The 26,007-nt window shown below is 41.9% G+C and overlaps 1 protein-coding gene across 3 annotated transcripts; it reads right to left on the bottom strand.

Moving 5' to 3' along the window:
- Window positions 1-25,497, bottom strand: B3GNT2 (UDP-GlcNAc:betaGal beta-1,3-N-acetylglucosaminyltransferase 2). Of its 3 annotated transcripts, none has more exons than XM_066638178.1 (2): window positions 24,813-25,497; window positions 1-4,166 (listed from the first exon to the last, which is right to left on the bottom strand). In XM_066638178.1, exon 2 carries the CDS (start codon window positions 4,155-4,157, stop codon window positions 2,964-2,966), a length of 1,194 nt encoding a protein of 397 aa, XP_066494275.1. In that variant the 5' UTR covers window positions 4,158-4,166; window positions 24,813-25,497; the 3' UTR covers window positions 1-2,963. The 3 variants fall into 3 exon arrangements, with proteins under 3 accessions (XP_066494275.1, XP_066494442.1, XP_066494354.1); XM_066638345.1 differs by lacking the exon at window positions 24,813-25,497 and adding an exon at window positions 24,586-24,606; XM_066638257.1 differs by lacking the exon at window positions 24,813-25,497 and adding an exon at window positions 24,408-24,547.
- Between the last annotated feature and the right edge of the window lie 510 nt (window positions 25,498-26,007).

The raw sequence follows: 26,007 nt of genomic DNA, 5'->3' as shown, positions 1-26,007 counted from the left end.
TTTTCAAATTCAAAGAGACATTTTATTTTGTTTACAAAAATAGAGTTGAAAGAAACTCATGTTCATCTCTTAACAAAATGAAGCTTAGGGATACAATAAGCAGTGGAGTTGCAGCTGTAAGACTGGATACAGAAAAAGTAGACCCACAAAAGCAAAAAGGGCCCAGTTTGCAAGTACAAAGTGGAACAGCACAATATTTTCCTTGTCAACAAAGTTGCATGCTGATCACTGGGGTGGAGTATTTCAAGGATAAATCAAATATCCAAACTGTCCTTCAGTCAACAGAAGCTCATCATCAGGTTCTCTAGCTTTCGCTCCGAATGCGTTTCAATGGAGGAATGCCATTGCTGTAATTTTTTAGATCTAGAAACGCATTAAACACTTTTGAGACACTTTGTAGCTTACCAGAACCGTTTACTCCAAGGGAACTATTTGAAGTTGCAATCCTAACCACACTTTCCTGAGAGTAAGCCCCGCTGAACAAAATAGGACTTATTTCTGAGTAGATCTGGTTAGGATTGTGCCTTTCATCTCTTACATTTCAGTTTTACATAAAAATGGTCAGCTATTTCTTGCAGGTCTTGGCCTTTGTCCCCACTGCTTACATTTCCTGTCTTTTCCCATCTCTAGCCCTGTCTGTAGGGGCCAATTGAGAACACTTCCTATATCTGATGAAATTGACTTTTGTGCACAAAAGCTTGTTACAGACTTACAAATTTATTGTAAGACTCTTCATTGGTTTTGCAAGTTCTCTAACAGTATTTCTGCCACTATGGTGGCATCAAATAAAGCTGTTAACAGTGCAATCCTAAACATTCTACTTGAATGTAAATTTCACTGAGTTCAATGGGACTTTCTCTCAGATACAGGCATGTCCTGAATCTACGGGGATCCATTCCAAGGACTCCCATGGATACAAAAAATAATTGATATAGAGAACCCCATCTCCATGGCCCCCTGCTCCCCCCACAGCTTTTAAAGGTTTACCCCAGCAAAAGTGTTCTTCCTTTACAGGGTCGCTATAAGCATATAAGCTTTTAGCAATGCTCAGGCCGCCTCCTGGTAGCCTGGATGCTTGAAAGGACTAGATTGAGGTTAATAAGAAGTGGAAGTTAACCATTTCCTGTTAACCTCAATTTAGTTTTTTCAAGCATCCAGGCTGCTAGAAGGTAGTCTGCATATCGCTATAAGCCTACAAGCTTATAGCAACCCTGTAGAGGACGAACATTTTTGCTGGTGTAAGCCTTTAAATAATGTTAATTGGTGTGTGGATAGCAGGGGTCCCTGGAATGGATCCACATTAAACAACATTAATGGGTGCATGGGGGGGGGCAGTGCAGCAGGCATGCATATCAGCAGATAATTGAAACAGTGGATACATTATCCACAGATACAGAGACCTGGCTGTATAAGACTGCAGTCTAGGCCTCATATGCACCAGGAGCCATTAAACTGTGTGGCACGTGGGGAGCATAAATGTATCCAGTGGGAACAGAGTAGCCATTCCAGTGCAAGATGTCAGCACATGCTGTAGTCCAATCAGAGCCTGCTTCCACCAGCAGCACAATGACACAAATTGCCTCCTCCCTACCCTGGCCCTCTGCAATGTGCTAATGGACAAGGGTAGTATCCAATTTTCTGTGCTCTGTTGCTCACGCAGCAAAACACAGACCAGGTCATAAGAGTACTTTAATAATATAAAAGCACCAACATACAGACTGAGAAATCCATTCAGAGCGTAGAGTGAATTGCCTGAAACACACAAACTAGGATATAACAGTACCATTTAAATCACATTTTTCACATTCAAAAACAACTAACTTTAATTTTATATTTCAACACATTTAAAATAGTATTCTATTTAAATATGACTGACAACACTATACAAATAAAATGTTTCTTAAATATATTTAAGAAAGTGTTTTGGTCTTCAATCTGCACAATAAATACAGGCACTTCTACATATATAGTCATGGTTCTGATTAATTGTCTCATAGAACACAGATGAAGATATGGCAGGTAGGAATTCTGGAGTTCTAGAACCTGTTCCACTGAGATATCCCCTTGAAGTTTAGAATTCAAAAACTGTAACATCTGTATGAGGTTGCGAGTCCACCCAACCTTTTTGGCCCAACCTTTTTGAACCAATAAACAATTTTACATACCTGTAAAAGTTCTATCAAATCAAATTGCCTGGTGTTTTTAATGAACACAGGTGATAACTGAAAAATTTTAAGCCTATTTTCTAAATAAAAAGCAAATGAGTGAAATTTGATAGCAGTTACAGTTTTAAAAATGTAAAATTGTACATGAATTCTGATAAAAACACACTTATCCTCCAAGGTGACTCTTTAAATCAGCTAGAGAATGAGATATCATTCAAACTTTTAAATGCACTGTCTCATGTGCACATTGCACCATTGGCTCTGCTTCATTTTACTGAATACTGTTCAGTGGTAGATATCATGAAAAATTAAGTTTTATTTTGAAACTAGGTAAACGGAATTGTATCATTGTTAATTATGCAGAAGCTACTATTCTGAATTTAACTTACAGCACAAGTTTCAGAGATCTCATCTTAGTTAAGAAACCAAAAAATGTATCGCTTCAACCACCACAATTAAATGATTGCTAGCACTCAAAAAACAGGAAAGCCATACTTCCAATATCATATGGCTAACACATTTACTGAATGATGAGTTTAATCACAACTTCTGAAGGCTATGATTTTCCAATGTTTTATTAGGTGAAACATGACAGTAGAAAGATAATGACTACAACTTCATGCCATATCCTCAAAATGTGCTTCGTTTGTAATGTCATCTCACATTTAAAAGTACTAGACAAACAGTAGCTAACTTTGTTTTGCAAAATAAGCCACCAAATAGAGACAAAGTATTAAATCATTTTGCCAAGAAATTTGAATCCAAATTTGGAAAGAGCTTTTGGACACATCTATACACTTAACAACTTAAGTGTGGATCCTGCAAGTTTGTCCAAATCTTAATCATTTCTTGAGGTTTCCTGCTGTGAACTAACATCAGATTTGTGTAGGAACAAATATTATTTCTTTGCTTCTCTTCAATGTCAAATGTCCTGAAACCTTTGTGCTTTTCTGGAGCAAGCCCAAGTTTCTGAAGGCACATTCCAGTATACACATCATCAATAGGATAGAGAAGGACCTGGTCAGAGGCATTAGTTAACCTTAGTGCCAGATCACCAGAATAGAGAAACCCACCTCCTCCTGCATATGGAGGATAAGAGCCTTCATAAATACTTTCTGGGATATAGTACTTCAGTTTCTTTTCACGATGAGGTCCAGCATCTTTGATCACATCGCCTATGAATAAGTCTTTGGCTTTGTCCTTGGTTAAACTCTTCAAGTAATCCAGGATCTGATGCGTATTCACAAAAACATCATCATCTCCCTTGAAAATAAACTGGGCCCCTGGGCAGGTATTACTGACCCATTTCAGAAACAGTACCTCTTTCAGAGTCAAGTTGAAGAAAGTATCTCTGTAGTTCCATAGAAGAATGTCTTGGTGGGTTTCACTCTCAAATTTCAACATATCAGAGAGATTAGGATAGTTATCCTCTGGAGGGGTCTGGCCCAACAGGAAGACTCTCACAACCGTTATGTCTCCAGATTTAATTTCTTTTCCCCAAGACTCCCGAATTGCTTGTCTTCTATCAAAATGTGGTATAAGTGATTTGATCGCCAGAAGTAGAAAAGGCTTGTGTTTGCACTTGTGTGGTTGGTCTACTAATAACGAATAATTTCTGCATCTCAAGTAATATAAGAAATCTTTAAATCTATCTGGTAAATCTGCAAAGTCACTAACTTCTGATGCTACAAATGGGTCAGGATCACAGGGGTTCAAAGTACTCCCATTATAAAATAAGTTTTCTTCCACAGTCATATTGGAATATAATGTCAAAATAGGATTGTACAGACGCTCCAACTTATGCTGCTGTTTATTCCAGAATGCCTTGTGAGACGTATGCTTCCTCCAGAATTTGTTTTGGGGTATTACAACGTGTTCTTTTGAATTCTTCTCTTGACCACTGCTCTTGGAGACTTCTACAATCACATATATGAAGAAGTTTACCATCATCAGAATTCCCAGCAACTTTAATCTTCTGCGTCCAACACTCATGTCTCATATCTGGAAAACAAAAAACAAGCCATTTACATACGGAAGAAGTGCAAGGATCTAGCACTATTAATTCAGATGTTCCCAAATAAAAATTTTCTTGTTTATCTGAAGGAAATGTAGAAGTCAGCAAATCAAGATCTCCTCTTGCACAGAGAATAATACAGTAAAACGAGCCAACTACAGCAACTATTAGGAATAAAGATTTTCAAAGATAAAAAGACTAAAATGAGAAGAGTAGCACAATCTCCAGTTCATCACTGCAGTTAAGATAATTGTGTCTGAATTAGAAAACACCCAAGTAGTTTTAACAATTCATTGTACACAACACAGTTATCATTTTTATCTGATTGACAAGGCATATCACATTTTTTTAAACATACCTCAGAGTACGGAGAATATAACCAATTCATAGAAGACGTAAATGATAATGGTGTTTGAATATACTAATAAAAACTACATGGGTGTCATGGAAATGACAGTACCCAGCAATGGACTTTAGAAGCACTGGTCACATGCTGCATTATTCAGTGTGTAGTAAACTAGATACAGCAAGGCCTCACTTAAAGTTGTTATAAAGTTGTTGAGAAAAAATTGATTCCTGCCATCCGTATAGAATTTGCACGTTCTCCCCATGTCTATGTGGGTTTTCTCCAGTCTGGAAAGCTCGCATTTATTTCAATGCTTAATATTAGAAGTGTTTGGGGTCTTAAGTTTGGTGATTTTTTGTGGCCAGAAATATGCTGTAGGAACATAACTTTTGTTTACCTATATCAATAAGTCTACAGTAAAATTGGTTTTGTTATAAGTAGTTTCTCATAAAGTTGCTGTTTCCAAGAACCTACTGACAACTTTAAGTGAGAACTTGCTGCATATTCTTCCTGCTCACATTTTTCAATATGCTGAAACAAACAGGTATCGCTATACCTATCCTAACTTTAGGAACTGAACAACATGCAGTTAGTAAGGAATTAATGAAGATGTACAATATCAAATCTATTAGAAGGTATTCATTCACATCCCCCTAGAAGAGGGATGTCAAGGCCTGTGGGCTGCATGAAGCTCCCAGAAAATCTTTCTCTGCAACCCTCGCCCGTGATAATTGTGGTGCAGCTGAAAGGGCAGCTCACGTGATAATTGGTTTTCCCATATCTTAAAAATATGATCAAGATTTGCATATTTTTTCTTCTGTCATTTGCAGCTAATGAGCGAGACCAAAATGCTTATTTCTGGCCATCACCTACTTAATTATCACTGCTCAATGATGTCACTTCCAGTGCTCAGCAGGCGCCATGAATGCTATTCAGCTGGCGGTATAAAATGAGTTTGACACCACTACCCTAGAACCTCACCTGTTGGCCAAATGCAACAAAAGATAAACAATAACAGTAACCCAAGAGTATGAATTGCTGAAGAAGTAACTTGCATTTCTCTCACTGCCAAGTTATAGTGGGACTGGGGAAAGGGACATGCACTGGACTCTCTTTCATGTCATGCAAGGAATGTGTACTGGCAAATGAGAAAGGGGGAGATTTGGAGATGGCAGCTTTACCTTCTCTCCCTACTGGCTAATGGTGGTGGTAGTGGGAACTTCTGAATAGAAGCTTATATATTTAAATTGGCTTCCAATATATAGAAGAAAGAGAACTATCCTCCTTACTTACTCTTACACTTATTCAAAGGAGAGAAACATGGTCAATAAAAGCAACTCATTCCCTCTACAGCACAATGCTCTTATTACTTTGCTTAATAGCCATTTAAGAGACAAGACACTATGTTTTAGGTGGTGACGCTGGAAAATCCCAAAAGTTAACATGGAAGCATGAATAACATATCAGACTTGAATCAAGGAGACCAGGGTTCAAATCCCCATGGAATTCATTGGGTTAACACTAGGCCGCTCACTCCAATCTAACACACAGGGTTCTTGTGAGGAAGGATCAACTAAATGTGCCAAGCTGAGCTCTTTGGAAGAAGGAGAAGGATAAAATTCAAATATTGTTAAGATTTGTATCACTTGTCAGAGTGTCAGCAGATTGGACTAGAAACTCAAGATATCTGTAGCTCTTTACAACACAGAACACATGGCAACAAAAGCCAAATTACTCATTTTCATATGCTTGTACCAGTTCCGTGCCTCAGAATCTTGTACATTCCGTCCAGCCAGTGAGCAAACAGAAATATTTACTATTTCAGATTTTTCTTTTTATTCTTAGCGGGGGATTCACAGGCTCCCCTTTTGAACTAAACTTTTTGTTCGTTTTGTTTATTATCTGCTTTCCTTGAAGGATCCCTTTAATTTTTTATTTTTAAAGTAAATGTTGTTGTTGGCAACCTTCAGTCTCGAGAGACTATGGTATTGTGCTCTGAATTTAATCTGAAAGTAATTGTACCTTGCCTCAATATGGTATAACTGCTCAAGAATTGTGATATTTTGAAGAATTGTGATATTCTGTCATGACACAACCCTTTTTATATATTTTTTTTACAAGTTAAGCAATATTCCTTGGTTTTTAAAAACAAAATTGCTGCACAAAAAAAGATCATAAGTAAGGACCTTTATAGTAATTCTCTTTAATGGAGAGCTTGCCAGAAGAACAAGTGTAGTTTAAAAGATAGACTAATTGGTAAAAAGATTATCCCACATGAGTGCAAAGTAGGCAGGTTCCAACTAGACACAATTTATTGCTTTGCAGCATAGAGAAGAAATCTTGATCACATGTGCAAATTCTACCCCACTTGCACATAAAGGACACCTTGCAGCCTTTAATGCACTTTTCCTGTTTGAAGTTCCAAAACACCATCAGCGTTTCAAGACTCCATCAAGCTAACTACCAGCAAGGTCATCCGAGACATTTTATGACAGCAGGTTACCCAATACAATCTGACAGTTGAAGATAATATAGAAAATGCCCAAATTAATCTGAAATCCTTCCTAGCTCAACTCACAATCAAAAGGACTAGACACAAATTCAAAGAAGATGGGCTTTCATGATCCAGTGATTGACATCCATTAGAAAAATTTTTCTTGAAAAGAGAACATTTTGTATTCTCTTCTCCCCAAAAAAGGAGGGGAGAAAAGTGCAAAGGGGAGAGGCTGCTGCTTAAGACTACAGTAACACCTTCTCCTGTATGTTATGACTTAGCAATGTATTGTCACCATACATTAGGGCATGACTCACAGAAGAGGTATGTAGGCCTTATTCACATTCCAGGTTTCAAACAGAGATAAAACACAGTCCTTACTGCAGGATGAGTTGCACGTACCCGGCATGAACACAAACGCTTAACTGGCGATTACTGCATAATTTGTTAAGAGACTAGAGAATTTTAAGTATCTTAATAATACTCAGGCCGGCTCAACTAGCTGCTATCCATATTTGGAGTTGTAGTGACTAGAACACTCAGGGAGAGATTTGCAAATGTTGCATAAGTAGTTGCCACAAGCAGCACTGAACAATTTTCATAATTAAGGTGGTTGTTCAAGATGAAGTACTATCAAGGGGCAATCTCAGTTTACAGTGTCTCTCTAGAGCAGGGGTCTCCAAAACCCGGCCCGACTGCCAGATGCGGGCTGCGGAGAGCCTCTATCCGGCTTGCAGCCAGCCTCTGATCCCTTGAGAGCACAACCAGAGTTGTGCTTGAAGGGTGGAGAAATGGGGGCCCATTTAAGTGTGTGTGCTTTATTTCTTGGGCTGTGTTGGTGCTTGGAGAAATCTTGGACATTTGAGCCCATTCATTCATTCTCTAAGTGCCATCTCAAATGTATTTATTTAAATTTTATATTTGAATTTTTTTTCCGGCCCTCAACACCATGCCAGATATTTGATGCGGCCCTTCGGCCAAAAAGTTTGGAGGCCCCTGCTCTAGAGAACAGTGGTTCCCAATCCAGTGGGTTGCAACCTGATTTTTGATGGATTGCAACCATGACAAGGAAAATGTATTGAGCTCAATGGAAAGTGAAACTGAGCCACACGTGTGTTTACTTATGAGCAGGCAAATGTGCCTTGGTTCTTCTCGAAGACAAGGAAAAGGGGACCGCAAGGCCATCAGAATGGTCCTGATCGAATGAACGTGGAGCTCAAACCATTCAGAAGGCAGCCCCCACCATCATTTTAAAAAGAATTAAAACAGAGGCTTAAGCAGCTGATAAAATGAAAGTTTTTTAAAGTCTCAAAGCTAGGTGGGTCTGGATAGTGTGCCATTTAGAAAAAGTGGGTCCTGTTTCCAAAAAGTTTGGGAACCTCTGCTCTCAGATGTTGAAAAATAGTATATAAATAGGAATCGTATCCTTTTTTCTAGCCTACAGTTTACACCTACATCCAAAGTATCTCAGGCAACCCGAGTCTATCCATATTTACTCTAATTTGAAGTCAATCCCACTGCACTTCTGAACTGTTAGGCACAAGGGATTTCACAAAACCAAGTCTTACTAAATTCACTGGGGTTTACTTCAGAATAAATATGTATGTAGACTGCCTCTCGTCAATTATTAATAGACACAAGCCCCAATTGTGCAATATGTAATAAACTAGTTTTGCACTAACTCACCTACACATAATTACCCATGCACCTTAAAACGTCTGCTGGAGCACCCTTAAGTGGAGATCCAAAGACAAAGTTTTGCACAGATCAGAGTACAGAAAACAAATGCCCCATTCCTGGTCCTCAAAGTTTATTCAAACCTGGTTTCAGGAACACAATCTCATTTAAAGTATTGCTATCACACTGTGATATTCTAACAGTAGTGGTACAGTCAGGTCACAACATAAGCATGTTGTGTTGCACAAATTCAAATATACATGCTTGGCAGCAACAAGACAGAAAAACAGTTTCAATAGTGCTCCACCATTCCACTCAGTGCCCCAAAGTGAGGGTTGGATGGGAGAACTAATTTGCTGTTCCCTCAGTTGTCTTAGTTCCTGCACATCTTTCACCATGAAAATAAAAGAAACAGTATGTGTTTTCCAGGTTCAAGATAGTTTCAACTATACACATTTCCCCTCCTTATGCGCAGACTACTTATACAGCTTAGGAGGGATTTCATACTAGCACCAGCTGCCAGTTTAGATTTCCCCACTGTATATTTTCTTTGCACCCCAACTTCTTTCCCCGAAAGTCAGCAGCAAAGAAATAAAGAACAGTTGGAGCACAGTTTCTGCAACCTACTGCAAGTTAGGTTTGCAAGCTGCTTATATAGGAAATAAAAATCTTCCTTCACAAAGCATACAGTTTCAGTTGCCACCAAATTTCCAGACCATACAAGCAGTTCTATTAATGTATACCTGTAGAATGGAGGCTGGCAAATTACCGCTACAATCGCAGCATTTTCTACGGCTAGGGGTTCTACCATAGATTTAACTTAATGTGCCATCAGTATTATACAAGGTGAAAAATTGTCCATTTTTAAAAATGCATGGTTTCATAAACAATAAAATGAAGGGATGCAGTACCAACAAAACTTTCAAGGTTTCAATTAACTTTTCTTCTAGGTAACTGCCCCTAAGAAGCATCTCTTTCTCTCATGCAGACCACCACATTAGGTCTATATCTGTAAATGGAGTGGGAAGGGGTTAAATTAAAACCAGGAGTGCACATAACCAAACATGCTAATATGTTTAGGGCACTATTTTCCAAATGAACATTTCTTGGAAAATCCATGTAACTAGCACTCAACTATGTTTAAAAAGGTGCCCAATCCTGTATGCTTTTAAAATGCTTGTAAATAGTATTTTGAAAGTATGAAAGACCAAGGGGTGTGTGTGTGTGTGTGTGTGTGTGTGTGTTTTAAGTGTTCCAAGAAGGTACATTTTCTTCTTGTTTTTCTGAACCAGGAAACAAAAAACTTTAGGACCAAGACAAATGTAAAATCAGATACTGTCAGTAGCTTACCCACATAGTAATTTAGAAAACTATTACCAGATCACCAAGGCATTTAACTTATCCAGGAAACAGATGATGATAGCAATCCAGGATCTGCATTTTTCCCAAGAAAGTTTCAGAATTGTTGTGACAATCTGACAATTTAGATCAATAAAAAGCTGACAAAAAAGTGAAACAGCAGAGACACCTATTTATCTGAAACAATTCCATTGGTGTGCATAGTAGTTCTGTAGCTGCCCTATTATTTGGGAGGGAGATCTGACAAGGCAAATGTCAGGAAAGATGGAGCCTGAGCCGAAATTCTTATCCTTTTGATCAAGACAGCCTGAATTCAAAAGGACAATTTTTTTCTGCTCTAACCCCCTCCCCTAATTTACATGGAGGAGCCTCACAGAAGTTTCCCAAGTGGTCGCACCTTGCTCCAAACCAAACTTATTTGCTTTGGAGACACTGGCACAAACTTACTGATTAGAGTTTCTGCCTTCAGGGACAAATGAGACATTTAGGCTACTGGCTGGAACCACCAATTCTTTCTCACTCAAATGTAAATTCTGAACACTGAGTCATGTATTAGTGCAGTAGCTCTCTGGGATGTCCCAAATACCAAGATCCCAATCATTTCCTTGATCTCTTATCTCTCTCCAGAGATTCAAGACTGCCTTTTAGCCTATGTGCAGAATATCCTGTATGCAGTTTAGCCAGAGTTCCCCAAATTGCTCGTTCTCTTTGCACCTGACTTCAGCATGTTTGGCAATTATCCGCTGCGCTGTATCATGCACTACTATCCCATCAGATACTCAGGAATCTCTGTGTCAGTGTCTGTACCCAGGAAAGGTAACATGCTTCTTTACCTGTCCTACTGTTTCTCTAGCCTGTCTCTCCCCCTTGCTAAAACCAGATAGAACTACAAGCCAGTGCCTTCTGTAACTGCACCCTGAAACCTCCTCTGTTGATTTGCCCACCTGAAACACACTTTTGCCCCCATTACTTCCCAGTGTGTCTTATTCTTTCAGCATTTCCTGGGTGGCTGCTGCTCTCTACCATCACACCCGCAGTCTCTCTAAAATGTAGAAGTGATCTCAGCAAACTAAGGAGACATAACCTTGGCAATTGGCCCAATTTCCTTTCCCCACATGCGGTTGATCAAGAGTTCAGTTTAGATTCCAAATCTACTCCTAGAGTTTTTGTTCTACCTTTGTGTATGAATCTTGTTTGATTTATTTCTAACCAGTTAGGGTAGGAGTCTGAGGATCAGCCCAGGCTCCAATTTGAACAGTTTCCCTGTAACCAATCTGACAGGCTCTCTGACATATACAATATTTGAATGTTACAAATGTAGAGTTTGGCCTCAGTCAGGAAATACAGGGATACTACTTACCAATACCGTGAGGAGTGAGCTCTTCCACTGTGAACAGTGACTTCATTTCTGACTCTAAGGCTGTAATTCTATGCACATGTAAAGTCTGCTGAATACAACAGGACCTATTTCTGAGTAAATATGCTTTAGATTGACTTGGGCTGTTTACTGTGCAATCTTCATGATTCAGAGAAACAAGCCATGGCTGCATTTTTGCCCCCAAGATTCCATTATCTCCAAGCTTAGTCCCCACACCTTAATCCCTCCTCCAATCCTTCTGTAATACCCTCATCTCCATAGAATGCTCAGCTCCCTCCGTATACACCCTGCTTTTCAATTTCAGCTCTTCTCCACTCCACTATACATCTTCCTGTTCCTTCTCTTTCAGGAAATTAAGTGTAGTAATTATATGCACAGGCGCTGAGCTTAGCCTTAGTAACATGGCAACCGGCGGGCAGGCAAACCTGCTGCGCCCCCCCCCCACTCAGGTAAACCAGAGTGGGCCAGTAACAAAGACTGAGGCCCAATGCAAGTAAACAAGATGAGCTAGCCTTAAAGATGTTATAGAGAAGTGCTTCTTATCTTAGTCAATGGAATGTTGTGGTTAGCTAAAGAGCTAGCTGGTTACAGCCAGTATGAATTTCAGCAACCTTCAGTAATTTTCCCTATTGTATAGCTTTGCATCATGTGTTTTGAGAATGAATAAAAAGGGCTTGTTAAGAGCTTTCTTGAGTCCCAGCTCTCCCCCTGCCATCTACATTTTCAAACCTGTCTCATATTATTTTGCTTTTGCGCCTGCACTATCCAGCAGCTGGGCTTTTTAAGTCCTGCTTTTCCCAGAGTCAAGCAACATTAAGCATTTCCCCCCTTTTCTTCCCCAGAACCTTAAGTTTAGCTGTATATGCTACATATAACCATTTAAATCAATGCTTGTTGATTTCATTGCATCACATTCTCACTTCCCTTTTACTCTCCTCTCATCCCTAATCCCTTATATTTCTAAGTTTCAGCTTATACCAACTCTCTCATATTCCACAAATGTCAACTTCATCTGGGGTATGCCATGAACCAGAATCCCAAAGACTTATTTAACATGTTTAGTTGTGTGCTCTGAGGTTAACATGAACATGTGTCTCTGCCCTAAAGGGTTCACAACCTAAAGTACATATGGGAGACAGAGAAAGGGAGGGTGCGTTGCCAGTGTAAGAGTTTGCAATTATTTTATGGACAAATACTTAGGTTTAATTGCAGTAGGCAACAGCAGTTCCCAAACTGTGAGTCCGTGACCCAACAGTGGGTCATAACCCAATTTATGGTAGGTCATGAAACTGACAAGGCAGATTAGGTTATTAGGTTAAACGGACAAGGCAGATGAGGCATCAAGGGTTAAACAATCTGCTACTTGGGGAAGCACTGCTGCCCAATCAACATTATAGCCACAGAGGCTTGAGTGGCTGATATAGGGCACAATCCTAACCAGGTCTACTCAAAAGTAAGTCCTATTTCGTTCAATGGGGCTTACTCTCAAGAAAGTGTCATTAGGATTGCAGCCTAAGTGTAACTTTTATTTTGGTGGATCCTGATGCTACAAAGTTTGGAAACCATTGCAGTAGGGTAACAGAACTAGAGAATAATAGCCAATGATTTATCAAGATACAGTATCACTTATACTCTGCTGGAACAATTAGCAAAGTCTCCAATGATTTAACTTTTTCGGGAGGGGGAAGTAAGTGTGCTCAAGTTAGCACAAGCTCCAACCCCCCAAGTTTCCCTCATTTTAGCCAAAACAGCTTCTTCAGTAGCCTTATAAAAACAGTAGCTAAAACAGCTGGTACAAAAGGTTAAGTGCAAGCTTTTTTCCTGCTCCCCCTGCAATTTGAGCACTGGAAGCTTCCTTACTATGAAATTAAAATTAAGTTTAACTTCTGTTAACATACCGCTGTAATGAACACTACAGTACAGCAAAACAACTCAAATACTATGCACTTTCTGGGATACACAATGTATTTGTCAGCTTTGGCTCTAAAATGATGAAAAAAATAACTCAAGACTAAAAGTGTTTCTGGGTTTCACTTCTGTCGGTTTTATAGCTTCAATGTTTTTTAGCTTCAAGACAGAAATACGCCTTTCATTATTGTACACATCACAAAATGGTAGCAGCTCACAATTCTGCAGAATACTGTGAGAATGATCAATCCAAGCTAACAGCTCAATCCCCAAGCCATTTTACTAGCCTTGCACCTGGGGAAAAAAATCAGGATGTACAAACTAAGGAGAACACGCCTAAACATTCATATTAATAAATAGTTTCATGTGATTATGTGATTTGTTCTACCTGCTACTTACAGAAGTTGAGGTGATAACTACAGCACAGTGAAAGCACCACCTGTCTTGTCTCCACAGGACTGTTAAAACTACAAATGTACCATCACCAGAGATAACTGCATTCTACACATATTGATATAATTAGTGATATGCTTATGAATAAGTATTCAGCCAAGGAAACCTCCCTCGCACTATGCTCTCCAACAAATTACTTGGTACTTGGCCACAGAAGCTCTCCAAATACAATTAGCTGTACTGCAACTTGTCACAAATCAAGTTCTCATTTTCCTTAATGTCTTTATTACAAACTTGACAAACACAACAACGTCCTTGGGTATGAGGCATTCAAGTAAAGCAAGGAGAAGCAACACAACAAAATTACAATTCTTGACAGCATCTCTCTTGTGTGAAATTCTAAATATGGTATGGTGGAGCCCAGATGCCTAAAACTCATACGCAAGACACTTTTGCTTCTAGGTGACAGTTGCTTGTCTTTATTACAGGCAGTAGAGTACCAACACCATTCGGCAATCAGGGCCCATAGATTTTTGGCACTCTCCCTTAACAAAATTATTTTCAGTAATAGTCAGGACATGAAATGAATAATAATGGCCAGAGAAGTAGTGCAGACAGTGAACATTTTCTTTTATTGAATATATATACACTAACTTTGTAAGCGTGTATATTTATATATAACTTGGTATATACAATCGTACCAATAAACTAGCTTCTTTTGTGGGTGGCTGCAGCCAGGGTCACTCACCTTGGGGCAGTATCTAGGACACCACCACTCCCCTGACACTTGGGGCTGGGCCCCTCTGGCCACCTTCTTTGTATGCCACTGATTACAGTGGTCCAGGTTGGAGCTTGTCTTAGCCATTTGCAGCTACCAGTAACTTCTAACCACACCACAAAATTCTCTAGCACACACTAAGGTCTTCAGAAAGCAGTGGTAGTGATGGCTGCACTTCCCAGTGAACCAGATAGGCAGAAGATGGATTTACAGAACCAGTGTTGGTACCTTAGAAGTTTCTGAAAGTTCTTATGGGGCTCCCTGATAATTCCAGTGCAGCCCTGAGGTGGCATCAGAGGAACACTCAGTTGAGAGGGATGTTTCACTGCTTCTTCTTCTTTTGGAAGCCATCACCCTTCTGTAAATGGAAGTTCTTCACAGGGCAAGCCTCCATTTATGGATGGGACAGCTGGGAGAACAGGAGGCAGACCTGTTACCTCTTACTCCTCTCCTTTTGTATGCAAATAGGAGCCTGTTAAAATTTATAAGGTACTAAGGTAAGGTAAGCACCACCATGATGAACTTTGTGAGGAGGGGAGACTAGCAGCCATGCAGAAAGGAATCCATGGACAGCACAGGCAGCATGCCTGTAACCTTGGGAAAGGTGGTACAGACATCTTTTAAATAAATTTCACTAGGAACCCCCTCAGACCCAATGTCGACCCTAGAAGACTTGAACTACTTTCCTTCTTAACAAAAGTTTGGCAATAGAAACAGAAGTGACACAGGTCTTTCTTGCTGTATTTGCTTACTTAAAGACCAAACACAGCCTACCTTCACGTTTCCATGGGTGCTAGAGACTTCAGGGCAGAGATCCTCACACCTGGACAGGAAGTGACTGTTCCTCACAAATACTCTACAATTCACTGAAAACTCTGTGGAAGGGACAGAATCTTAGCACTGGGCATCAATGGCTAGGTAGTTGCAAGAGGAAAGTATATTTAGCACAGAGTGCATTTGTGTGTAGCATATATTCAGCTTGAAGGATGTTTTCTGCAAATAAAAAATTCTTCAAAGAACAAGAACAGTATTCTTTGCAGTGAACTTTTACATTCAGAAACATTTTCCCCTTAAACTGTACACAACTGTTTTCTTTTCACTTGCCACCAACGGTATTTTAGTTTGTGCTCAAAATGACGTGCAATATACCTGACCAGATCAGATTACCTCCAGATCAGGAATGGGCTGTTAGTTTATACAAGCATTTGGCTGAGCTCCCCCTCTTTTGTTTTGTGATAAGTATTCTGTAATAAATGTATTACTTTATTGTCTGTCAAATTTTAATGGATTATTTTAATTATGCTTTGTGTTTTTAACAGAATATTAGCAGCCTTGAGGGCTTCTTAGGAGACAGAAAGGCAGTATACAAATGCCTAGATAAGCAAGCTTCTAAGAACCATTGGTTCACTATAAGTCACAATCACGGCTGTGATTGCTGCAATTCCACAGCGGCACTGGAACACCTTTAATATAGCAAACCAAACACGGCACAGACTGCAGAACTCAGCTTTCTGAGAAGAACAGCCTTTTAAAGCAACTTTTTACCTCTATGATTGCAAAGATATACTAGAAAATGTATAAATGCCTGATGAAATTTCAGAAGCTAAAAAACTTGCTGAATATTTCCAATGACCAGAAACAGTAGTGCTTCAGTGCCTTTGCCTGTTCTTATCTCTAGCAGAAGTAGAATCAAATTACACGAAGTCAATAATGCAAATGTAGATAATTTGTGTTACATTAGGCAGAATTCAGTTCCCTCTCCCTCCCAATATGAAGCACAAAATCAGACTACAGTCCACCATTTTTATCCATCCAGATGGATTCATTCCAGGACTCCCCAAAGATACGTGAATCCACAGGTACACAAATAGCCATATCTGTGTATCTGGAAGAAGCCATAGCCACTTCTGGTTTGCTCATCAAACTGGAAGTGTCTTTCTCCCAGTATCCACTACATCTGTGATGAGTTGGATCCACAGATACCAGGGATACACTGTATTAGACTGCCATGATGCTCAGAAGTGTCTATTAGAGCTTGTTAGTTGTAAGATTGTTCTTCTTTAACGGTACATATTGAATTGTCAATAACATTATTACAATTTGGGATCTGTAGATCTGGAAATTCTCAAGCTAGTTGGGCTACAATCTTATATACAGTTATCTGAGAATAAGCACTACTGAATACATAGGGAGTTACTTTTGGATAAACAAACCTTAACGGTTAATTTTGCTTCTATGCCTATGAAAAACCTTTTTCTTAAGAACTGACATGATTACTTCACGCTTACAGGTGTGAAGTCCAACTGCTAATTTTCAAGTATTTGACTCTGCAATCAAGGCTCCAATAGAAGGCATATTTCCAAAAGAATTAGTACAATTTATTCAGTGAAACCTACTTCAAAACAACAACAACTTTATGCACAGTAGAAAAAGGTGCACCTGCCTCCCTGCAGGAAATGATGTTCTGCTGCATTCCTTCTCCTTCCTATGTGAATGACACCCCCTTAGATGCGGTACCTGTGTGCAATGCACAACCATATGCGGCGGCCCTGGGTACCACTAGTTGCAATTATTTTCACGCAAAAACACTGATAGCGTGCACGGAGAACAAGAACTACTGAGCAACTTGCATTCCGTTTCAGCCAAATTCTAAGTACCCTCTGGACAGAGGATGCAGTGTATCAATGGTGTGCATGTATCAAAAAAAGAATTTGATAGGGATCAGAATTTGATAAGGATAAGTGCTGTATCGATGAACAAACTTTCCACAGTGATGCCTGCAAAGTTCTCACAAAGCAACAAACCAGCCATTCCACTCACCCTCTGCTCACATCCTTCATCCCACCCAGCCTGCACATGCATACCCTCTTGAATCTGCTGAGCATTGACTAGTCCAGCTGGGCAATGTTCTCCCCTGGCTTTTGGGTAATGTATGAGACAACAAAAACAGAAATGAAGAAGCACAGAACAAAGGAAGCTCTTTCTTGCTCAATACTCTGCCATGTTGCAGCTCAGCATACGATTTAAGAGATAGACCTTCAGAAATTTCAGAGATATTGCAAGCACAACTCTTTGGTCATACCAAAGCCTCTTTACACAGTTAGCTTTTTTTTGTCATTTTGCAGAAGGTGGGCTTCTCGTTCTGGGGGTGTAAGTAATCTCTAGTCGGCCATAAAATGTTACTTGGCATGACTGAATGCTGTATTGAAGTCTAAGGTTTTTGCTTACCCACTACTGATGAAATCATTTCATCAAGTTCCCTTTTGCTTTAAAAAAAATCCAGCCAGCCCACCAGGCACACTGGGGACCTTCACTTGGTTAAAATACTAATTGTCTCTCAAGAGGGTTTCTACTCCATTTTTCTCTTAGCCAAGTATATGCTAACATTTTGTTATCCGCCATCAACTGAAGTGAAGATGTACAATTGCTACACCAAGTTTTTGCCATCAATGGTAGAATTTGATGGCAAATTTGAACATTTGTTTAGCATCAGTATATCTATAAGCTGTGGTACCAAATTCGATGAGAATATGGCCTTGGAACAGGAATTTGTGGAAGGGGTAAACCTATGCCTGGGCTGTTCTACTCCAGGCTGCAGCTGATGGGCAACAATACTGAATGATTCCTCCCTTTGTCATAGAAACAGTGTGTGTCAGGGAGAAGTGTGCTACCCTAATCTTCTCCCTGACATCTAGATTTTCCATATGTGGTGATTTATTGGGGGGCGGGGGAGAAAGAAAACATTCATTCATGTAAGATTAACAACTTTTCATTCATGCAACAACTTTTCTAGGGACATACGTCTTTTCTTGTAGGCAAACAGATATTTCATTCAGTAGCCGACAAGTAAACAACTGATAGAATAGAAAATTCATGCATCACTACAGCCATAACAAATGAGACCACGTCCTAAGTGTTTGATCAGTCTGAAATGCAAACATACTGAACATTTAATTTCCTCCCATACACTATTTAACTCAGCATCCACTGTAAACATGCATGCACAGACAAAGGTGATAGCTTTTGACAGTTCAATAAAGTTGTAAGTTGTAACTGACTACCCAAGATCTTATGCAGAAAATTAATTCTGTTTTAAATGTTCTTCCATGTTAACACAATTTGATCCCATTGGCATAAACTCTGTGTTTAGTGTACAGCTGAAAAAGACTGAGTATGAGAAACTACCTAAAGATAATTCAAGAGATGTGTTCAGAATGGCTTCTGTAAGAGTAAGTCTTGCCTCACAAACCTTTCAGAATTCTCTGAAAAGGTCAACAGGCATGTGGATATAGCTGGGCATTCAGAAGACATTAAACACAGTCCTTTCCCAAAAGCTCTTGAAAGAAGCTTTCCCACAGTCAGCAAACAGCAGGTCCTCCTATGGATCAGGAAGTGGTTGAAAAAAGAAACAGAATGTTGTAAATGGGCAACTTTTCACAATGGAGAGAGGTAAAAAGCAGCATGCCTCAAAGATTAGTCAGGACCAACACTTTTCCATTTGTTCATAAAGGACCTGAAGTTGGGGATAAGCAATGAGGTGGTCAGTTTTATGGATGACACTAGATTTTTTCCAAGGGGTAAAGTTCAGAAGAGGTTATGATGAACTTCAAAGACTTCTCTGAACTGGGGGAAAATGGGCAGCAAAATGGCAGATGTGCTTCAACATAAAGGGATGTACACTGGAGTAAGAAATCAAAATTTCATATACACATGAATGGGTTCCTACATATCTATGACTGATCATATCAAGAGATCTCTTGGAGTGGGTGGATGGACAGCTTAATTAAAGCATCAACCCAGTTTGTGGTGGCTGTAAAAAAGGCCAATTCCATGCTTAGGATAATTAAAAATGGGATTGAGAATAAAACTGCCATTACTATACTGTTGTACAAATTGATGGTAAGGCCTCATCTAAAGCACTGTGTCAGGTTCTGGTCACCATATTTTAAAAAGTATATCGGGGAACTGGTAAAGGTACAAAAGAGTGACAAAACTGATTAGTAAGCTGGGGCACTTCTCCTTACAAGGAAAGGCTACTACATTTGGATCAATTCAGTCTAGAAAGATACCTGAAGGATGGATAGTTATGCATGGGATGGACAGAGGCGAAATTCTCTTCCCTGTCACACAAAAGAAGGAACAGGGGTCATCCACTAAAACTGACTGGGGGGAAGAGTCAGAATGGACAACAGGAAATTTGTGGAACTCCTTGCCACAGGATGTTATGACGACATTTGGCCAAGACACCTTTAAAAGAACAGATCTATGGAAGTAAAGTCCATAACATCATTTCAATGGTATGCAACCTCTGGGTTTCCTAGGGAGCCTATCTCTGAATACCAGATACAAGGAAATGGAAACAGGACACAGGTATCTGGTGTGCCTCCAGAGGCATAGTTCATTATGTGCGAATTCACTATCCACTAGGATTTCCAACAATCAAAGCAGAGAGCGAAAACATGATTACATGGAGTAAGTCTCACTGAACTCAATATGACTGACTTCTGAGTAGGCGTGCATCTATCTATCCATGCGTCTCTTAAAACAGAATCCATGATACTCTGAAGCAGAGGTGCCCAAATCCTGGCCCGTGGGCCACATGCTGCCCTCGGGGGCTCTCAATCCGGCCCTCGGGGAGCCCCCAGTCTCGTATGAGCCTCTGGCCCACCAGAGTCTTGCTGAAGCCCGTGCAAGACTTGGAAATAGAAAAGGTGCAAAAGAGAGCGACTAAGATGATTACTGGGCTGGGGCACCTTCCTTACGAGGAAAGGCTACGGCGTTTGGGCCTCTTCAGCCTAGAAAAGAGACGTCTGAGAGGGGACATGATTGAGACATACAAAATTATGCAGGGGATGGACAGAGTGGATAGGGAGATGCTCTTTACACTCTCACATAATACCAGAACCAGGGGACATCCACTAAAATTGAGTGTTGGGAGAGTTAGGACAGACAAAAGAAAATATTTCTTTACTCAGTGTGTGGTCGGTCTGTGGAACTCCTTGCCACAGGATGTGGTGATGGTGTCTAGCCTGGATGCCTTTAAAAGGGGATTGGACAAGTTTCTGGAGGAAAAATCCATTACGGGGTACAAGTCATGATGTGTACACGCAACCTCCTAATTTTAGAAATGGGTTATGTCAGAATGCCAGATGCAAGGGAGGGCACCAGGATGAGGTCTCTTGTTATCTGGTGTGGTCCCTGGGGCATTTGGTGGGCCGCTGTGAGATACAGGAAGCTGGACTAGATGGGCCTATGGCCTGATCCAGTGGGGCTGTTCTTATGCTGGCCCAATGCAACTGCTCTCAGCATGAGGGTGACTGTTCTACCTCTCACCTGAGCTGTGGGACGAGGGTTCCCTCCACTACTTGCTGTTTCATGTCTGTGAGGCAGCAGTGGCAGTGAAGGAAAGGCTGGCCTTGCTTTGTGCAAGGCCTTTTATAGGCCTTGAGCTACTATATGACCTTCATTCATTCATATAAGTTCCATCTCTAATAAATTCATTTATGTAAATTTATTCAAATTTTAAATGTGAATTAATTCTTTTTTCCCCGGCCCCTGACAAGTGTCAGAGAGATGATATGGCCCTCCTGCCAAAATGTTTGGGCACTCCGCTCTAAAGCAGTGGTTTTCAACTTTTTTGAGCCATGACCTCAGTAAATAACTAAAGTGCGCATAAGGCTGGGGACCCACTGTTGAACCTGCCCCTGGAGACCCAATTTGCCCGCCCCTGTTGCCACCTACTCCCCACCCCCACAGGCCATAGTGATACTCTTTTTGAACTTAGTATAAGCATTTTTACTCAAAAGATAATACAACCCCATGATTTTTATATCAGAGCTGGACAGAGTACTGCACAGTAACATAGAATAGCACAACCCCAAGGTTGAAAAACATTGCTCTAAAGTACATAAAGATTTCTACTTAGAACAAACCAAAAGCAAGATTCTTTTAGTTTCAATAATGGTGATCTACCTTTAATTAGCACCACAAAGTAGCAGATTTACGTTTTCCCCTTGTAAACACAAGTATATAGTACATACAAATACTGCAAACTACCTACCCACATTTTCTTTGAAGGACACTAGAAAACAAAGTACCTACCATGTTCCAATATCATATCAGGGATGGCCAAATTATCAAGCCTGAGCATTTATCAGATTATTTTATTTCACAGGGGTGCAAGTCCAACCCTTCCTATCCTTCGTTGGTTTCTCTTTTGCCTCAGCCCAGTAACTGCCTGTACTTTTCTCAACAGCCTCCCATGCAATTTCTTTAACAACAAATTACTCCTCCTTTGTGCCTCCAGATCCCAACCAGTACACTGATCCATCTCTCAATGCTGGTAGTAATGCACACAATCCTCATATTACACTCAGTTGTCCCAGCAAGTAGCTGAGAAAGGGACTGCTGTCCATTTCCAAACCTCCTGTGGAAGAGATACAATTTGCTTTCTCAAGTCATCAGACATCTCATGAACTACAAGTTTTGCCACGGTTCACCTATACAGGTGAAAGACTGTATAGCAAAGCCTTAAGAAAAAACAACCACCACTATGGAAGCTGAACATCATCTAATAGAAGAGCACAAGATGACATTGCATCCCAGGCACATACACTATTTTCTCAAATTCATCTTATTCTGCTATCATTACACATTTCAAAGTCAGCAGACATCATAACATGATCATGGCCATTTTTCTATCTACGAAATGAGGACAATGTTTATGTTTTATCTTCACCATAAAATTTAAACATTCAAGAATATTGTTCATCAGTTTCACTGATGTGGTGAAAGGTGCTTGGCAGCTCATTATCATACAAGTAGATTCTGTGTTACCCTGCTGGATCTTGAAGTTAATCATTAAACACCACCAAGGTGGACTATTACTCAGAGGTCAGTTTGAAAAGGTAACTTGGAATAACTTTCACCACGCATTTGTCATCATGATTAGTAAATTCCAAGTTCAACTGCCTACAGTTAAAGCAAGTTATTTAAGGCTGTTACTCGTACACAACAGTCTCTGCACGTTTCATTTCAGCTTCACTTAGGAAAAAAGCATCAACTGAAAGCCAATAGAAGTTTTTTTTCTAATGCAAGGGAGGGGGCTATGATCACAATTGAAACTATGGTTAGGACAAAGTGCAAAAATCTCCTATCCCCTGCCTTCGTTCTACAGCAATACTTTTCACTTTCATCTGATTAGAGCAGCCATTTCCAACCACTGTGCCATGGCTCAGTGTTGTGCTGCAGATGGTCTGCAGGTGTCCAGAGTTTGGGGGGAGGGTCATTTGTTAGTAGGGCCACTGGGGGATGTGAGCCCCTGCTGTCAACAGGTGTGCTTTGTCAATTGTCAAAAAACTGATGGTGTGCCTTGACAATTTTAGTGCCTTGTCAGTGTGCCATGAGATGAAAAAAGTTCAAAATCGCTGGGTTAGAGCATGAACAGAGTAAAAAATGGATGAATGTCAAAGCACAGCTTTCTTTAGCTTGCAAATTTATTTTGGCTGGCAAAAGACAAACTGTACAACACAGGTGAATGTGTGCAAAACCTAAACAGAAATAAAAGGAAAATCAATATAAGAACATTGATGATGTCATGGAAGACTGGATAAACTGAACAAAAGGAAAGCATGCACACAAAAATCTGAAGTGTGGTTGTAGTTGAAAATGGCTGAAAGAGCAAAGCAATTAAAGTTAAGTGGATGAAAGTCAAAGTATTAAGGTATTCTGTTTCATCCATCCCACACATATTTTGAAAACAAAATCAGTACGTATGATTAATGTATTCTGTGAAACGTGTAGTTTCATGAAATTCTGTGTGTGAGAGCAGACAATCTCCTTTCAGGGTGATCAGTTTTACCAAATTACAAAGATGATCATTTGGAAGCACACATTATAGCCAAATTATCTCTTAACGGAAGGAATACTGCCGATCAATAGCAATAGCATAACTGTAAAAATTCAATAAAATTTTGTTTATCATATTTTTATACCACCTTTCCTCCAAAGAGCTCAGGATGGTATATATAGTTTCTTCCCTCCTTTTGCCCTCACAACCCTGTTAGGCAAGGCTGAGAGTTAGTGACTGGTCCAAGGTCACCCAGGAAGCTTCATGGCTGAGCAGGAATTTAAGCCTGGATCGTCCAGGTCTAACACTCCTGTTAGCGGAAGTAATTTAAATGCAAAAACATCCTGTATATTTTTAAAGAAAGGTTCTCCTTCTACAACCCCTTCGTGTTTTGATGCTCTTTGAAAACTACAGGTTGTTTCCTCCTGACAGGTCTTTTTTTCTTCCTCTCCTTTCAAACAGGGGTCAAGCTGGAAAAGATTAAAGTTGCAGCCTCTAGTTTTTACAGCATCACTCTTTCCACATTACGACACAGAGGCTACAACTTCCACAGCACATCAGCAGACAAGAGTATCCCCCCCCCCATTCTTGTGTCTTCAAAACAGAGACTCCTGTCACATCACATCTCTTTCAACACCAGAGGACTGCAAAGCTCAAAAAGAGCACAGAGAACCAGCGGGTCGCTTCTACTCAAACCTACAAGGAGTGGGCCACTTAGGCTGCAATCCTATGCACACTTTCCTGAGAGTAAGCCCCACAGAAGATAAGGGGACTTACTTCCGAGTAGACCAGCATCGGATTGGGGTGTTCATGGGCGCGCACAGAGCAAGCCCCAAGGTCCCTGCCCCTTTACCCACGCGCGCACTGTGCCATTGAAACACAGCAGCAGAAACCTGGGTACGTGTACTCAGGCATGGGGGTTTCCGGGGCCACTATCTAGTCAGGCAGCGCACCGATGAAACGAAAGCGCAGCTCCATCTGCCCCTAGACCGGCGGCGGGAAGGCAGAGGACAGAACAGCCCCGAATAAGACATGCTCCCCGGTTACCAGCCCTCCGTGATCCTCCTGCGCACACGGCCACCGTGGGGAAACCCCTCCCCAGGAGACGATGCTCAGTCCTCTGCCCGTCTACTCAGCAGTAAGCCCCCTTCTAGTCAAGGCAGATTCCTCCCTGGAGTGTGCGCACAGGATCGCAACCTTCGACGCCACTCGCAGACGGCCAAACCTTGAGGCAGCCACTCGGTGCTGTGGAAATGTACCAAAGCCATGGAAGAGGCTGTCGAGTGCGCGTGCGTGGGGCTGGCTGGCTGGCTCCCCACCACCAAGTACTTGAGCCTGATCCTCTCGCGGGTGGCCGGGGGGACAGCCCACCCCGCGCCAGCCAAGTCCCGAGCACAGCTGCGCCTCTTCCCCCAAGCAACCAGCAGCCTGGCAAACCCCAAGCGAGCTTACCTTGGGCAGACAATGGCTGCTACTATGGCGCTGTCGGCTTCCACTGCTGCTGTCGCCCCCCGGAGATCCGCCACCATCGCTTTCAGGTGACGATGGCCTCGCTGGAGGCTCCGCGACCCACCGGGGCAGCAGCCCCCACTGCGCGCCCCGCGCGCTCTCCGCGGCGCGTCTCAGTCGGAACGAGGCCGAGGGGGAAGGAGCAGGAGCAGGAGCCACCGCCACGCTCGCGCTCCAGCAACGTGTGGCGCCGGCGGGAGGCTGGGCGTCCCTCCCTTCCTCGCAGCGAGGAGGGCGCGCCTCAGTCCGGGAAAGGGAGAGGAGCAAAGCAAGGCGCCTCTTCCGCCTTCCTCCTCCCCTCCACCGCGCCTGGTGACTCACCCCCACGCGGCAGGGCTCTCACCGCCCGCCACTCCGCTGGGGCTCTCCTCCAGCATGAGCTGCGCGCCTGCAGGGCGCCCGAGGGCGCTGGACCCCCAACTTTGGGGGGGGGGGAGGGAGGCGGCCGCGCGCTCCGCTCAGGTGACCACCACTGGTTGCTCCGGCGCCTGTCAAGGGGCACCCCCTCGCCAGCCCGTGCGCCTTCAGGCGCCCAAAGCCAGCCGCTGCGCTCGACGCGCAAAAATCCCCCTCGCCTCTCCGGGGCACCCCCAGCGCCACAGCCGTGAGTTAGGGCAGGAAAGGGGGGAGGGACCCCACAGCCACCAAGCCCCGCCTCCTGGGCCAGCCCAGCCAGTGGGGCGGGGCCGTGGGAGTGAGGCGACGGCCCCCCACTCACCCCACCCCCCTTACGCAGGCACAGGACCCAACGCAAGCTCGGAAACTCAGTTTGCCGCGAGTAAACAAAAGGGGGGGGCTGACCCAGGTGGAGAAACGCCGGCCGGAGCACGCCCATTCCTGCCACGCTTTCAGCAGCAACTTCAGACCGGTTCCCAGACGGCTTGCTGGCTGGCAGGCGCCTGGCGCCACTGGAGGCCACCTGGAAAGGATTTTCAGGCTACGATCCTGGGCACACTTTAGCGGGAGCAAGCCCCCTTGAATCTTTTACTTTTGAGTTGACCCGTCCAGAATTAGGTTGCAACACCGCTTGCAGGCTGCGCTCTTCATCAGCCTAGGCATGTCTACTCGGAAGTAATTCCCAGTGCGTTCAATGGGATCTACTCCCGGGAAAGTGCGTATATAGGATTGCAGCCTGAGA

The sequence above is a fragment of the Tiliqua scincoides genome, chromosome 1 (assembly GCF_035046505.1).
Source record: "Tiliqua scincoides isolate rTilSci1 chromosome 1, rTilSci1.hap2, whole genome shotgun sequence".
NCBI classification, from domain to species: Eukaryota; Metazoa; Chordata; class Lepidosauria; order Squamata; family Scincidae; genus Tiliqua; species Tiliqua scincoides.
Note: the sequence above shows the minus strand (reverse complement) of the source record. Positions and strands in the feature narration are given on the sequence as shown.

Bases quoted from the DNA above. Each gene is read 5' to 3' on its own strand.
- B3GNT2 (XM_066638178.1), bottom strand. From the start codon at position 4,157: ATGAGTGTTGGACGCAGAAGATTAAAGTTGCTGGGAATTCTGATGATG.